Source organism: Aspergillus nidulans, chromosome VIII (genome assembly GCF_000011425.1).
Source record: "Aspergillus nidulans FGSC A4 chromosome VIII".
NCBI lineage: Eukaryota > Fungi > Ascomycota > Eurotiomycetes > Eurotiales > Aspergillaceae > Aspergillus > Aspergillus nidulans.
The window spans coordinates 4,777,343-4,793,121 of record NC_066264.1 but is presented as its reverse complement, the minus strand read 5'-3'; the positions used below and the strand labels follow the sequence as shown (position 1 = coordinate 4,793,121).

Sequence of the window (15,779 nt, the reverse complement as noted above, 5' to 3'; positions counted from 1 at the left end):
GTCGCTCTGATCAGCTGCTTCAGTAGCAGTCAAACTAGAAAATTACTGCCCAACCCTGACCTGTTTAATATTAGTATTAGTAGACCGCGGCAAATCCGTGGATATCATATAACAAATTCTATCCATATCATTATCCATGCGGATACCAAATACATAGGTTACTGTTTTTGTACACGTCCAACTCCATATAAATATAATATAAACATCTCGTTGCTTTCTAACTTGCAAAGGCCTTGCTACTATGTAGAAATAATATAATAAAATTTGTATATCCGGTACAATAAGTCGGTGGCACAGAAAGTGTCCGATACTGGTGTACACGTCGCGGATTAAAACCTACTCATATAGTGCGCCTCGTTCTCTCAAAACTTCTCTTATTTTGAGCACTTCCTCCGCTGAAACAATATCGCCATGTCCCAGCGCAGCCGAATGAAAAGCCCCAGCCCGAGTTCGACCTCGCAGGAGTCCAATATTAGACGCCCGAACACCCCCTCCAACGATGATTTCTGGAAAACGGCGACCACTTTCATCTACATCCCCATGCAGCTCCGTCCAATGCACCAGGGTGGCTAGTTTGTTGACGCACTCCACTGCCACGTTCCCCGTGGGTCCTCCATTGGTCAGGATAGCCGAAAAGCCACAGTCTCTGATATCACGGAGAGCAGCGTCCCACTGCGATTCAGGGAGCAGATCGAAGGCCCGGTGGAAGGTACAGGGCCGGCCCTTGGCTCGTTGAACCAACGCCGTATTTCGGGCGACGTCAACAAGCGACCGGCTGTTCTCGGAGGGATGGTGCAAGATACCAAACACAAAGCCATCCGCTCCATGATGGCTGAACATGTCGATCTCGTGACCCATTTGCTCGAAATCTGCAGAATCATAACTAAAGGTGTCGGCCGTCGGCCGAATCATCACATACACCGGGATCTGAAGCTGTGACTTCAACATTACCAGCGTCGACAGGTCTGGAGTAAGCCCACCCAAAGAATAGTTCTTGCATAGTCTGAGTCCAAGTCAATTGCTATGCACATCACCAACTGTGCCCAATGATGCATGAAGATGCCACAAAAAGAACACGTACTCGATGCGATCAGCCCCGGCAGCGGCAGCGAGAAAGGCGGCATCGGAATTGAAGCAGGCAATTTCCAAAAGGGGCATTCGCTGGGGCGTTGGATTATTCATAGCTGCGGCATTCATGTAGATATATTGCCGGAATGCTTCACCCTTCTGGGGTTGACGCTGACAGCTTAATTGGGGATTATGTAAGGGATTTGTCACCCTGGAAATATGACTGTCTAAGACTAATCTGGTAGTCATGGCGCCTTTTTGGCTTAGCGGTATACTGCGGAATATTTTCCCGATAGGGTTCGAAGTGGCTAAGAACGGGATGAACACTAAACCTGATTGGCTCAAACGCCAGCGATGCTTGATTGGCCCAATTATTCTGTATACTCCATACACAATACTTGGAGTAAATCATACTGGGCGAACACAGAGAATTGGATATTTCGTTAGTGTTTACTATGACTTTTTGATTCTCCAAATAAGTACATATCAAATATGTGATTCAATAAGCCTAGTCAATTGCCATCGTTAAAGCTTATCAAGATTCGATCAATGCTGCAATTGATATATAATACCAGTCACAACACCCATTAAAGCCACTTAATTCAAAGGAGATATAATTGTAGACTCAAACAGCGCTCTGAATATTGGACTAAATATATTCAAAGTAGTCATAGATGACTTCGGCAGTAGACCTTGTGGCCACAGAAGTTTTTTTAGAGTTATAGGCATAGTAGGCAATCACATGCCTGCTGATTCGGTAATATGTTCTTAGTCCGTCCATTCAGCCTGATTTCTTCTCTCCTCTTCACATTCCAGTCCCAAATCTCATCACGCACTATGGTGAACCCGACCACAACAGAGGATAGTATCTCGAAGCATGAGGCGCCTGCCGTACTGCCCGACCAGCAGCCCTCGTCGGGTCAACAGACATCTACTGCAGCCGCGGTACCGCCAATTAAATCCCTCGACGTTGAACCCAACCCGGACGCGGACCCGAACTACCCAAAAGGCACTGAATTCTGGTTCACCATCCTCGCCCTCTGCGTGATTCTGATCCTTGGCGGCCTGGACGCCAACATTGTCGCGACGGCCGTGCCGAGCATCACAGACCACTTCCATACGGTAGCCGATGTCGGTTGGTACTCGTCCGCCTTTCGACTCTGCACCTGTGCGTTTCAATTCGGCTTCGCAAAGTTGTATCAAATTTTCTCCATCAAAGCAGTCTTCTTGACGAGTGTGGTGATCTTCCTGGTCGGCTCTTTACTCTGTGCTACCGCGGTGTCGTCAATGATGTTCGTCATCGGGAGGGCAGTCACCGGCCTCGGGTTCGCGGGAAACCTGGCCGGGTGTTTCGCGGTCGCCGTGCAGATTCTGCCGCTGGATAAGCGACCAGTGTATGTGGGCTTGATATCATGCGTTGAATCCTTGGCTATCATAGCCGCGCCGATAGTGGGTGGTGCATTGACGCAGTCCCTGGGCTGGAGATGGTGTTTCTGGTATCCCTCTTACGTCACAGGCTGGCCCGCGGTAGCTTCATATTGATCTAACTCTTGACTAGGATCAACCTTCCTATTGGCGCCGTATCACTCGCAGCCATGGTTTTCCTGCTTTCAGATCCTCCAACCCGTCGAGAGGGTAACTTCACATTGATCCAGAAGATCAGAGCACTAGATCTAGTCAGCAACTGCTTGTTCATCCCGTCTCTCACCACGCTCTTCATCGCGCTCTCCTGGGCGGGAACGAAGTACTCCTGGTCCGATGGGAAAGTAATTGGGTTGTTTGTTGTATTCGGCGTATTGCTGATCGCCTTCTTCCTGAATCAGTACCGGCGCGGGGACTCAGCCGCACTCCCGTTTCGCGTCATCAAGAGCCGGAATGTCATCGCCGGGTTTATCTACACAACATGCACGAACTCAATGACAAACGTGCTTGAGTGGTACTTACCAACATACTATCAAGTCGTACAATCCCGGGTATGTTCTTGAAATGTGGCCGATTCGCAACTACGAGAAGTGCGCTAACCATGTTGTCTGCTGCTAGACCCCAGGTGAGAGCGGTTATCTGATGATCCCCATCCTACTTGGGATGATGCTCGGGCTGTTCCTCCAGGGCATCGGCACCTCCATGTTTGGATATTACGCTCCCTTCATGATCTTCGGCTCTATATGCATGCCCATTGCCGCCGGCTTGATGACTACATACAAACCCCATTTATCCCTCGCCCAGATCATCCTTTATTCAGGATTTGCTGGCTTCAGCGGAGGTATCGGTTTCCAAGGATCTCAGACCGCGGTACAAGCTACATTAAGTCCCGGCGATGTTAACCTTGGTATCGGGGTCATTTTGTTCGGGCAGAGTATGGGACCGGCGGTATTTATCGCTATTGCGCAGGTAATCTTTACGAACGAGTTGTCGTCAAGTTTACGAGACATCGTGCCCGGCCTGACTGCTGCGGATATTGAATACCATGGACTCGGTGATCTTAAGGAGCTGGTCCCCGTGCAGCGGTGGGATGAGGCCGTAATTGGTATTGATCGGAGCTTGGTCCGAACCTGGTACCTGACTGTCGCACTGGCTTGCACCACAATTGTGGGAAGTCTTTTAATCGAATGGCGCTCGATTAAGCAGAAGCAATCGTGAACGGAGCGTCCAGCGCGTGAGAAGAGCAATCTCGGCTCGCCCCAGGATGGTGTTAATTGAATTAAGAGAGCTTGATTGGACTCGGCGCGTGGCCGTCAAGCGCGGGAAGCGCCCGGCCCGCCCCTTAGGCCACCCTGAGACCCACCAGCGGCTCCTCCCGCCGAAGATAGAATAGCGTCCCGGCACCGTCCCAGATTACCACTGGGAGTACTTTTGTTACCAGATCCCAGGCATAGTGGACACCGCCAGTAATTGGATTCACATATATGATGCGCTTATGCACTCCACTCTGCTTACGGTCGAATACTCTGTAATCCCACATGTGATCCATCCGTCCAGCATATCCTCGGTTGAATCGTCCTGCAATCCAGACCCCTATTAGGCTGTCACCATTCTTGCTGCTACTATTCTGCTACGCCAGACTTACGCATTTTTGCACTTTCTGGAAGACTCCAGGTCATTCTCACCCTGAAATACCGAGGCGCAGAAACGACCCGTACGGGCGAAGCAAGCATATTCTTCCGCGATCAATTTATAATCAATCTTCTAAGCCTCTTTGACCATCTTTTCAGACCCTCTCCTCAAGTCTAAAAGTACAGGTATGTTGAAGGTACTCGGAGGCGCTCGCACGCAGTCACCGGCGCTCAGACGCGGGTTCCATATTTCCCAGCGTTCTAAGGGAAGTATCAGACCAATACTGGCGTGTGATGGTAGAATTTATATTAAATCATAGAATACGGGGATGTCATCGAGGATGTGCGAGAGATCAGTAGCTCTTCTTTGCCAGCAGGTATGCAATGTCTTGTCAATTGGCCCTCGACCAATCCGTCAGCCCGCAGCTAAAATGAAATAGGCTATAAAGAAGACCGCTCCAAAGGCCCGATGCTCTGATTTGAAGACTCGCTACAAAAGCTCCTTGTTCCAACTCTTGAAGAAATGGCTGCTCGATACCTCAAGTTCCGTCCACCCGCTCCTTTTCAGCATTGAATTAGCCTCGACAACAAAGGTCGTCCAGGAGTTTATCAAGCCGGATGGGATCGGTGCCAAGCTCCAAGAAAAGTTGATTGCTCGCCGTGAAGACCGGAAACATAAGAGCTAGCTCTACGAGTGGTGGAAGAATGTGGCCTACTTGATGTACCGGGACCCTGTAGTGCCGTATGTCAGCTACTTCTATTCTCCCCGCGATGATCGAAGTCGGCGAGACCCTACCAAGCGCGCGACCGCGATATCTATGGCAGCACTGGAGTTTAAATACAAGTGAGTGTTTGCAGATTTGCATATATCGCAGATTGCCAGAGTTTACTTTCAACATTGGGTTGGGTGCATTCCGTGAATGGTTGATACGAGCTCTTCTCAATCCGCAGTATATCAGCATTGGACACAGTACCTATGATGGACGAAGACTCGCTCATATTCTAGGTGCCAGTGTGCTGAAGTAAACTGATACCCAGAGCTGTGGCTAAGTCAGTTAGCAACGGTTATTGGATTAAGACCGGTTCGCCAACATCGAACATCTGGCGGATTATACCGCGGTCCAGGCCAAGTGCCGAGCGATTCTACCCCGCATATTTAAGTCTCAGAGCTAGAGTGAGAACACAGCCGACCACCTCGTTCGTCTAGGATATCTTTCTCTCAATTTTGCTCTACCGGATGATCCGATGCCCAACGTTCTCGTCCTCGGCGGCTCCGGCTACCTAGGCTTAGCTATATCCCAAGCGCTCCTGTCGTCTGGCAACTACACCGTCTGGGGTTCCGCTCGCACTCCTGAAAAAGCGAAACTACTTCTCCAGAATGAAATTAGTCCCGTCCAAGTGGATATAACAGATCAGGAGACGCTGGCTTCTACCATTGCAGAAAACAACATTGACATTGTCGTCGAGACTACTATGGCGTTCGGGCAGGCAGGTGACATGCTGGAAGGGGTGAAAAAAGCCGCAGGCAGGCGTCAAGACGGATTGCGACAGCGAGGCCACCTCGGTCCCAAGTTGGCCTTTGTCTACTGCTCCGGGATCTGGATCCATGGATCGCCGTCCTCGCGAGTGAGCGATCTCTCCCCTGTCACGAAGGAGAAGGCAGCTCGAATCGTCACGTGGCGTCCCGCGCACGAACAAGCCATTCTTGCATCTCGAGATGTGTTGGATGTCGCCATTATCAGACCGGGAATCGTCTATGGGCGTGGTTCCTGGATCTGGAGCACATGGTGGGCCTCCATTTTGAACGCAAAACGAAGCGGAGCTGGCACTGAAGCAATCCGCATTCCGGCTGATATTGACGCACGACCAGCGACTGTGCACGTCGATGATGTTGCAGCGGGTTTTCGTGCTGCCATCGATCGAGTTGACGGACTACTTGGCTCCTGGCCGGTGTTTGACCTAGTGACGGAGACGGTTGGTGCGCAGGATATCGTTGAAGCAGCAAAAGCCGCCTTGGGTGTTGAAGGGCCTGTGGAGTACACTGGTCCCCAGGGAGATATTTTTATGGAGGCGATGAGTACAGTGAGTAATTCAGACACAGGTAGGGCAAGGGCAGTCTTGGGATGGGTGCCAAAACGGAGCGAATTTGTCTTAAACATGTCCATGTATGTGCGCGCGTGGGAGGCGGCACAGGCATAGGGTATAGACCAAGAACTGGCTTGAATCTGCAGCTATTCACTTCTACTCACTGCAAATAAGACGTGTTGAAAAAAAAAAATTATCAAAATGTATAGAATTCGGCAGGATGTCAGGGGCTATATAAGATGATCAGGCAATGGGATGAACAACAATAAAGAAGCCAACATTGCTTAGCTGCTGCCGTCTAGGGTCAGAGGTACTGCAAAAATACCTTAGGCTCTGAGGCACGGTTGCGCGGTGGAGCCTGCCATGAATTCAGGTAGTTTTTCCGCGACCTTGACAGCAACAGGGGTGGTTTATTGGCGAAGCACAATTGACGAGCTTTTCGTAGCGAATTGTAAGTGCCCTGTGTCGGTGGCAAGCCTTGGGCTGGGCCGACTTCCTTTTCAAGTTAAGTGCAGCGTCCGTCTATTGGCTTTCAGATAGCTTAGATGAAAAACTCCAATCAAGCCCTACTTTATTAGATTAACTCGAAACTAGTTTGGAAGAAAAGTGCAAAAAAAAAAATAAAAAAAGAAAAGAAAAAGAAGAGCTCTGACTTTAGAGACACCAGCTGCATTGGTAATCACTGGCCTAGTCACAGCCTTGTTTCTCTACTGGCAGTCTTTTGCATAGTTGGTTGGATAAAGGGACAGTCTTTTGTTATCTTGACTTTCTCGGCCACTGTGCGCCCTTCATTGCTCCTTTCTTTGCTCGAAAATGTTTTCCACCTCGGCCGCACCGATCGTATGTCCGTCATACTTAGCCTACAAATAAAGCTCCGATTGGCTCTGTGGATGGGCTATGCCGGGGCTAGGGTTACGGTAATATTTTGGTCTACAAGCGACGCAAATATCAAGTCAAATAACCCGGTGGGTGCTTGAACCTTCATCCTCTTGGGCTCTACGGTATGTGTTCAACATGACTATATTCTTTGATACTCGCTGATCCAACTATCGACCCACTGCTCAGCAGTTCCAGCATAAATATTGCGACGCTTGGCCAAAACTACTCTTACTACTTGATATACCTGATAATCTGGATGAACATCAGATATATACTGGCTAAAGTTGTCTCAAGACCCTCGCCGCGCCATTGAGGCGGACTCTGGATGCGCAATCTGAGGATTGTCCGTCATACGTGGAGTCGCGCCAACCCGTCATGCTGAAGTGTGATTATGCTGATTCCACTCTTTTTGGCATATACAACAGATAATCTGCAAATTAATGCACAGCCCCAATAGGACCGAGCACCAACAGCTAGGACCAATTAGTCAAACTAACAAGCCCAATGCAGTGACCAACATCGACCCGTTTGTATCGAACTACCGACAAGTTGGACTCCCGGCTGGCTTCAAGACAGCGTTGGACGGATTACTCTGCGAGCAACCAGATGCAACACCAAGGAGGGTATCGTCCACGGCGGCATTGTAGGCGGCACCGCAGTTTGGATCGCTGCGATCGATTAGTAGCTGTCGACGTTCTGTAAAGCGTAGGGTTGATCAGGGGAATGCATCGTACCTCGCGCCTCCGCTTGCATTCGCAAAGTAAGAACAGATATCATGCGAGAAACAGTCCTGCGTGTATGCATTGCCCACCGCTGTACCTGTGCACCCCGCCCCGCAGCGGCCATTGCAGGAGTAGCTACCGAAGCCAAGTATCAGCTGTCCTGCATGTTGTGGGCGAACAAAATAGGGTGAATGTTCACGTACTCTCCCTCGCCAGCACTATTTGTGCCGTAGTTGCTACCAACCACACCAGAAAACGTGCATGTTTGGCCGTTGCTGTTGGTCCAGGTTGCAGTTGCAGTGGAACCGACCGTCAGGCAAGTAATGGCGCGCTTGTTTAGGATCTGTTCCTGCCCAGGCGCAGAAGGAGTGGCCATAGATAGGAGAGGCAGACAGCCGAGAAAGATTGTATAGAGACAAATCATCTTTATAGGGCCAATGCTGGTGAAGCTCAGTCATGCTATATTGGTAAGTTCCTGGATTCATCTGCATCTTTATATCTGCATGCCTTACCTTTCGCCATAGTTAGAATGGCGTTATCAATCCACTCAGTCCAAAAACCACAAGCCGGAGATGTTTTCGGAGAAAATTTCGGCAGAGGCTTTACCGTATTGCGGAGTAGAGATTGTATATAACGGCGTGGATGACAGCCAGTTCGCCATAATGACGACTTCTTAGGTCATGTGGATCTACACCAGAATTTGCCTTTACGGCCACGGATCGCATCCCATTCAGGTTCGCGGTCCGAACCTAAAGAAATAATTCAACTAATGCTAGTAAGAAGTTCCAAATTAGTTGTAGCATCCTCGCTTAGAATTCTGCAGAGGACATGGCCTGCCATACGTACCTCAGCAAAAACTGTGGCTAGGTTCTATAAGCAAGAAATAAGCAAGAGATCTTATCGCCGGTATCCGACGAACAAACTCTCAGTGTAGTGGAACTCGTGCCCCTCACCGTTAAGAACTAAGGAAGAACTCGGTTCTTGATGTCTTCATGTGGTGGGGGAGTCAGTCGTGTTCTGGTAGACGGGGCACTCCCAAGACAATGCCCTACCTCAATGCCCCATCCGCGGCAAAGTGCTGAACTTTGAAGATTCTAAGGTTCTAAAAAAAGAAAAAAGAAAAAAGAAAAAAAAAATATAGTCTCTCTTTCACCAGCCACATCACTCTCCAGTCCACACCTCTTTCAGATAGCGGTAGTCCAGACAGGCTTCTTCCACTCAGGCTCCTAGACTCCCCTCCCGCATTGCCGCTTGTACCGACAGAGAAATACCTTAAGAGAAACACCGGACGAGTTCGCTATTGATGTGTCCCTGAGCCTTGAGGAATACTAAAACTAATCAGGCGAAGCAAGTACTGCCTTTCTATGGTCGGCCAGTGAACGTTCCCTGCATAGGGGATTGCGTTCATAGTGGTCTGGTACATTATATTACGGCGACCGATCCAGCAGTTCGAGATTGGCAATGCATTACAGAACGTTCTGTTGAATTAGAGCTGTTTTCAACTTGGAGAAAGGAAGAGGTTGACGCTGACGGTGTCAGATGTAGGACACTGGGTATAATCCAGATGTCGCTACTGTATACCGTATATTTCGCGTAGCCCATAGTCAGCAACAGTTGGGCCCAAAGACCTCTGAATGGAGATTTCCTTAAGTAATAGCTTGAAACACGACACTTAATGGACCTTTGTTGAGTTACGGAATCCATCAATAAGCCAATGCATCAATGACTTCTCTCCAAAAACCAAAAATAAAAATCAATAATGAAGAATTCACCACCACCCAACCTACTGCTATGCTTATATGACCCGCCAAACAGCGCTCTTCTCGCAAGCCCACCACTGCAGCATCCTTCGCAGTGTTTCTGTGTTCACCCAATATGTCTAAGACTCCAGAGCTAGAGCCGTTCCTCCACAAACCCAATAGCGTGAGATCCTGGCTGAAACGCCCCGTGATGACCACCACCTCACACCTCCTTGTTTTTGCCCTCACCTCCCTTCTCTGGTTTGCTATCATTCTCTTTGACCGGCTGTCGTCTTCCTACATTAGCCAATTGCCAGTCCAGCACAGCAAGCAAATGACAAACAATGAGACAGCCTTCGTCCCTCCCATCCCCATCCTCGCCAACTCAATGACTACCCACTGCGGCACCTCGGTAGCTGCCGCGAAAGCCCGCGGATGCAGGTACGATATCCTCAGCAAGGTCTGGACGCCGTCCCGCTGCTTTGACCAGGCTTCAATAGCCGAGTATCAGGCTTGGGACGAGGACGGCCGATCCTGGCTCGCCTATGCCGATGCGGAGCATACGCAGCCACTTGGCATTGACGAGACGGGCTCCATCGCGGGCGGAACCTACTATACAACCGAGCACGACCACATCGTGCACTGCGCGATGCTGTGGAAAAAGCAGTTCCGGGCGCTAAGTGAGGGAAGAAGAGAGCTTGATGCACTGATTGTAGATCCACATCATACAGATCATTGTGTGAAGTACCTGGTCCAGATGACGGAGGCAGTAAATACTAAGGGAATAGATTATCGGAAGGTACCTATTGAGGTTGATGTTGGGTTCTCGGGGTGCTTCATTCTACCGGAACCGTAGTAGGATGATGTAGACTCTCTGAAGAGGTAGGAAAGCCCTGCCTACCTGATATACCAACTGGAACCCAAAAAAAAAAAAAAAAAAAAAAAAAAAAAAAAAAAAAAAAAAAAAAAAAAGTAAATAAATAAATAAAAAAAGTAAATAAATAAATAAAAAATGAATAAATGAATAAATAAAAAGACGACGAATCCGAGAAGCAAAATCTCACCCTATAACTCAATTCAACATCCATCAAAATACCCAGACTGGGTGGACGCTACTGGTCATCTAGATGCTTTTCCCAAGCTGTAAAGTCGGGGCATGGCCAAACTCTTCTTTGAGCGCTTCAGTGAAGTCCTTACAAGCGAGCATGCGAATCTTCTTGTCAGAGGCTACTCAAGCATGGCCCTCGCTTTTCTAAATCCGGCAAACGTATGCTCCTAGCGTGGAGCCGTCGCATCATGGGACCACCTGCAGCTCTGCCTTGTTCTGTCTTGACTGTATCCCAGAGACCCCGTACCGCCAGTTTCAGAAAAGAATTGACAGTCACTGGGACAGCAGGTGCCCCTTTGCGGGCTGGCGAAAGCACTCTACTTACAGAGAAGTTGCGTCGGATACAGGGACCAATCTGCATTAATGTTTAGGCAAAAGACACTCCATTCTTTACTTTCGTCTTGAACCTTTAGTGTCTCTGAGCCAATCAGCCCCTCGTTCTGCTGCTCGTTGTGCCAGTCGACATGTAAACTCTGTTCAGCTAAGCCTTCTGTGGCGAATATCTACCCGCCTGCTTCCTCATACTGTCAGGATTCCTCAAGGCCGACACTATTAATCTAGCCCTAAGTCTAATTAAGACTCAGAGAAGCTATTGTTCCTAGTTTCGTACTTTAGCAACGTTATAAGTTATAAACCTGTTCGAGGACAGGCTTTTGTTAGATTAGAGAAAACCCTACCAAGTGCTTTACCGTCTAGGAAAAAGGGCTAGAGCCGAGACACTTTTTACCCCTCAGAAACAAACAAGGCTCCATTCGATATGGAAGCAGAGCCAAGAAACTTCTTCCCGCATGCCTTAAATCTGTTGAAGCTGTTTTCTAGATAATTTTCGGGGGTTTCTTGGGTGGCGCAAGGCCGAGCGGAAGATATACCGGAGCAGCGGCCGGGAAGCCCAGGGTCCCCCCTGTCTCCCCAATGTGGTGAACGATGACCATTTACTTAAGACCGCAGAAAATTACACCTACATCGAATATTGAACCGATACTCATTGTCAGAATGAAACTCACTGCGGCGGCCCTAGCCTCAATTGCTGGCACCACCGCGGCCACCTCTCTTGCACAAACCCCGCAGATGGGATGGAATTCTTGGAACTCTTTTAAATTAAATATCAATGCCTCAATTCTCAGCGAGATTGCAGATCTGCTCGTTTCCCTCGGGCTAAAAGACACGGGCTACAACTACCTCTTGCTGAACGAAGGGTGGTCTAGCTATGAGCGAACGGCCGATGGCTATCTCCAGGCGAATACGACCGGGTTCCCCGATGGTATAAAAGCTCTTGCTGATGAAGTGCACGACAAAGGCCTCAAACTAGGTCTCTATGGTGATAGTGGAATCCTTACCTGTGCCTTTCGCACAGGGAGCTGGGGCTACGAAGAACGGGACGCGTTGACCATCGCTGGCTGGGGGATCGACTACCTGAAATATGACAACTGCGGGGGGTTCCGGGCCATGACAAATGCACCTCAAGAGCGGTTCCTGGCTATGCAGAACGCGCTTCTGCGGACCGGCCGCGATATCTTCTACTCTGTCTGTGAATGGGGATATCAGTTTCCTTGGCATTGGGGGGCTAGTAAGTCTATCCTTTCTATCGAGCCGTCCTTGTTCAACTAATCAGAACCTGGGTTTAGACATAGGACATTCCTACCGCATGTCGGAAGATATCACGAGTCCATTCATGAATGAGACTGCGTGCCAATGCAAGACTGCATACTGTCTGAACACAGGATATGCTGGCTGCTCGATTACGACCATTGTGCGGAAAATGAGAGAGATGAGCGCCTATCAATCGCCCTGCCATTGGCTCGACATGGACCTGCTAGAGTTGGGAATTTTAATATGACAATGTATATGCAACAGACACACTTTGCATTCTGGGCTGCGCTAGAGTCACCCTTGATCATCAGTGCCGACCTGCGGAAGATGACCAATGAAAGCCTGGCAGTGTTGACCAACAAAGATATCGGTTGTCATTCTCCACCACTCCAGTTAGTGTACCAGACCAAGCTTCGACAATGTTGGCTACAGTGGTCGCATGACTGTCGTCCGGAGTAATGGCATACATCAGGCTGTTTAGCCATGCAGTATAGCAGTCATTCTGCCAAGCAGTGGTCTAGGCCGTGATGGTGTCGTTTTCCGAGTTTCGACCGATCAGTGCGCCGCCTCCGTCGATCTTATACTGCAGAGGCACGCGCATTGGATCTGAGAGCACTATAAGAAGAGGCCCATGGCTCATTACCTATGCTCATAGTTTAGTTTCCCTTCGACTTGATCCTAAGATGTGATACATGACGAGCACTAACCTGACAAGGCGTTGGTCCTGAGCGTCTCAATCTGATCCGCAGTGAAAACGATGTCTGGATAAGCGAAATCTGCCTGGACGCAATATACGGTACCAACAGACTCGCGCAAAGAACTTGTTTTGCTGCAACCACTGTGAAATTTTGATAAGGAATATGACAGTTCATACACAAAGTCGCACCTGGCACTTCAATAGAGGATCTCTTAATACTCAACCAAGAACAAGGAAAATACGAATATCTATATAGTAGGCGAAAGCTGCCTTTATATCTTTACCTGGTTATGGGTGCCATCCTTGTTAGATGATCTTTCGCCGCAAATTGCCGATGACGCCCTACTCTGACATGCTTAGGTTTTGCTCCGGAGACTTCCCCGGGAAATACGTTCTCACACTGCCGTCACCGGCATAGGCTAATTACTATGCGGCCGAGATACGAGAATAGCTAGAAGCAATAAAGCAATAAAGTAGAATAGCGGAGGGTCCGCTGCCGGGGGTTACTGAGCGAATTCGATCCCCTACAACGGACTAAACGTGCATATTGCTCAGTAACGCCAATCCGGACATTACCCCGGATTCTGTACATTGACCACAGCTACAGAGCATATTTGAAATAGTGGTAGATTGCAGATGTCTTCTTTCGTAGCGGACTTGAATATATCTTGGTGACTCTTTGCTTTCCCAGCTCACCCGCGAGGGACTAATAGGCTAGGCTGAAGAATGAACATGAGCAGCCATATAAAGTTGATTTGGGCGAGGTACAAACGGTCTTCTGACAAACTCATGACTTCGCAAGTGCAATTACTCGTAGTTTTGAGGTAAGTAATCCTTCACCAACAACATACATCTTCACCTCACTATAACTACAACTCTGGTCTTCCGAGAGCTCCATCAGCGCGAGACTCGACCAAGAACTGCCTGAGAGTTTCTCATTTTTCTTCTTTGCCTACAGTACGTATGGAGAAGATTGTCAAGTCGTCTCTGAACTCTCCAGCTCGACAAACGGTCACTCAATCGGCGGCGAGATAGACATATATTGGATCCATCGCTCATTGCATGTTTGATCAACTCTTCAAACAGAAGACCAGTTAATGTCGGGTATCGCTAGACACAACTCGAGGTACGCTAAATCATCCAAAGCTACTTTTCGACTGGGCTAAGTCCTTGGTTAGAGTCACATATCGTCTTAATCTAAAGGTGTTATCTGGGATGCCTCTGGATATATGTCCTGAAGTCTAGGTCCTGTCAGGCAGGAGGGTCCAGCAGCATATCACCATACCTCAGTACATACCAGACATGCCGGGTTCCGGTCTATTCGACAACCCGCTCTACTCCCCTAAGCCTAATCTACTTCAAACCCCCCTCGGCCGTCCGCGCTTTACTCCACCCCTCAACCCACCGATCCTCAATGATTCTCAATTGCATCTCCTGTGTACGCTTGAAGTACTCATACTCATCAGCTTCTTTATTGTCATAGTCGTCCATATCCACGTCCTTGAAGCCCTCTTTTGCTACTGAGGGAGGAGTGATCATTAACGAGTGTCCTGGAATCGCAATCATTATCAGTATTGAACTGGATGGAACCCATGATAATCCGTCTCGAAGTCATACCGTTGATAGTCCTGTCCGTTGCAATCCTCATGAAACAACGTGCGACTGCCTCTTGTGGCGCGAATTCAACGCCCTTGGCAACGAGCTCGGCCTCGTATGTTGGAGAACGAATGGCGGATTTGATGTAGCTGCCCCCATGCATTAGCCGGTCAGCATCCCCGAACAAATGGACCCCTCGATTGGAAGGGATGGACGTACCAAGGCGCTACATAGTTAATCCTGATCCCCTGCTCCCACGAACTTCGTCTCGCAACTCTCATAAGTCCCCGAAGGGCGTATTTCGTGCAGGTGTACTGCCAGTTGGCCTACCGGCAGCAGCGTTAGTTCTGCTGCTACCGTCATATAAGCTGGACATACCGGCGAATCGATCCAAGCCACCATACTCCCGGTGATGATAAAGCACCTATCCCGGTCCTCGGTATCGGGCTGTCTGCGGAAGTAGTGGATGGCCAGTTTCCATGTGTAGAGCGTTCCGGTGAGGTTGACGTCGACGATACTCAGCTTTGGTTTTACAGGTGCAGCATTGATATCTGTCCATCATTAGCGAATCTCAATACCACCTGAGCTGGAACGGCAGGGAAAGGCACCGTCCAACGGCCACAGGTCGTCACCACTCGCCCGACTGATCCCCGCATTGGCAATGACAATATCGCAGCTCTTGCTTGGTGAATTTGCGACTGCAGCTTCAAAGACACGCACTTGGTCGTCCCAGTTAACAATGTTACATTGCACGAACTGGGCGTTCCTGGCGGCCGGGTTAGTATAGAGCAATCATACTAGGAAGATTGCTGGCATACGGCCCGAGTTCTTTGGCAACTTGCTCGCCACGCTCAACGTTCAAATCTGCAATTGTCACAAAAGCCCTTTTAATCTCCCTTGTTAGCTAAAATCTCTTGGGACCAATATATCACTTCGGTGAGAGACATACCCAGCCTCCGCGAACTTGCGGACGGTCGTTTCACCCATGCCATTGGCCCCTGTCCGTCAGCCAAGGCCAGTACATAGTATGGCGCACATACCTCCGGTCACAATGACGCTTTTACCCTTGAGCTGGCCGGGGTTTGGCGCGATAGTGCAGTCGACGGGGCCGGTGTAGGCGTATGGGGGGAGGGCAGGCATATTGACGGTTTAGCACCACGAAATAGTAAACAGTAATATAGAAGCAAGTATTTCACTACCAGTATGCAATCTTTGTTTACTCTGTAGGTATATTAAGTAGCC

The 15,779-nt window shown here is 49.2% G+C and overlaps 7 protein-coding genes and 1 pseudogene across 8 annotated transcripts, besides 1 other annotated feature; 4 read left to right on the top strand and 4 right to left on the bottom strand.

The window, feature by feature from the left end:
- Positions 1 to 15,779: part of a sequence feature (contig 1.2 1..168814(-1)) that runs on past both edges of the window.
- On the bottom strand, positions 337 to 1,197 carry ANIA_00017 (copper homeostasis protein CutC; the record flags this gene model as incomplete). Its single annotated transcript, XM_652529.2, has 2 exons — positions 337 to 1,003; positions 1,082 to 1,197. The coding sequence occupies 2 exons, from the start codon at positions 1,195 to 1,197 to the stop codon at positions 337 to 339; spliced, it is 783 nt and encodes a 260-aa protein (XP_657621.2).
- Positions 1,906 to 3,708, top strand: ANIA_00018 (annotated as a pseudogene). The gene is made up of 3 exons: positions 1,906 to 2,564; positions 2,627 to 3,041; positions 3,109 to 3,708. Coding segments are annotated over exons 1-3 (1,674 nt in total).
- On the bottom strand, positions 3,833 to 4,139 carry ANIA_11259 (uncharacterized protein; the record flags this gene model as incomplete). The annotated part of the gene is made up of 2 exons (XM_050611101.1): positions 3,833 to 4,083; positions 4,136 to 4,139. The coding sequence occupies 2 exons, from the start codon at positions 4,137 to 4,139 to the stop codon at positions 3,833 to 3,835; spliced, it is 255 nt and encodes an 84-aa protein (XP_050469365.1).
- On the top strand, positions 4,841 to 6,320 carry ANIA_00019 (uncharacterized protein; the record flags this gene model as incomplete). Its single annotated transcript, XM_652531.2, has 3 exons — positions 4,841 to 4,965; positions 4,997 to 5,133; positions 5,329 to 6,320. The coding sequence occupies 3 exons, from the start codon at positions 4,841 to 4,843 to the stop codon at positions 6,318 to 6,320; spliced, it is 1,254 nt and encodes a 417-aa protein (XP_657623.2).
- On the bottom strand, positions 7,624 to 8,231 carry ANIA_00020 (uncharacterized protein; the record flags this gene model as incomplete). Its single annotated transcript, XM_652532.1, has 3 exons — positions 7,624 to 7,753; positions 7,820 to 7,942; positions 8,011 to 8,231. The coding sequence occupies 3 exons, from the start codon at positions 8,229 to 8,231 to the stop codon at positions 7,624 to 7,626; spliced, it is 474 nt and encodes a 157-aa protein (XP_657624.1).
- Positions 9,683 to 10,402, top strand: ANIA_00021 (uncharacterized protein; the record flags this gene model as incomplete). Its single annotated transcript, XM_652533.2, has 1 exon — positions 9,683 to 10,402. The coding sequence occupies one exon, from the start codon at positions 9,683 to 9,685 to the stop codon at positions 10,400 to 10,402; it is 720 nt and encodes a 239-aa protein (XP_657625.2).
- ANIA_00022 (protein aglA) lies at positions 11,648 to 12,703 on the top strand (the record flags this gene model as incomplete). Its single annotated transcript, XM_050611100.1, has 3 exons — positions 11,648 to 12,221; positions 12,280 to 12,318; positions 12,354 to 12,703. The coding sequence occupies 3 exons, from the start codon at positions 11,648 to 11,650 to the stop codon at positions 12,701 to 12,703; spliced, it is 963 nt and encodes a 320-aa protein (XP_050469364.1).
- ANIA_00023 (uncharacterized protein) lies at positions 14,295 to 15,677 on the bottom strand (the record flags this gene model as incomplete). Its single annotated transcript, XM_050611099.1, has 8 exons — positions 14,295 to 14,491; positions 14,559 to 14,686; positions 14,757 to 14,863; positions 14,916 to 15,088; positions 15,182 to 15,303; positions 15,356 to 15,421; positions 15,487 to 15,535; positions 15,578 to 15,677. 8 exons carry the CDS (start codon positions 15,675 to 15,677, stop codon positions 14,295 to 14,297), a joined length of 942 nt encoding a protein of 313 aa, XP_050469363.1.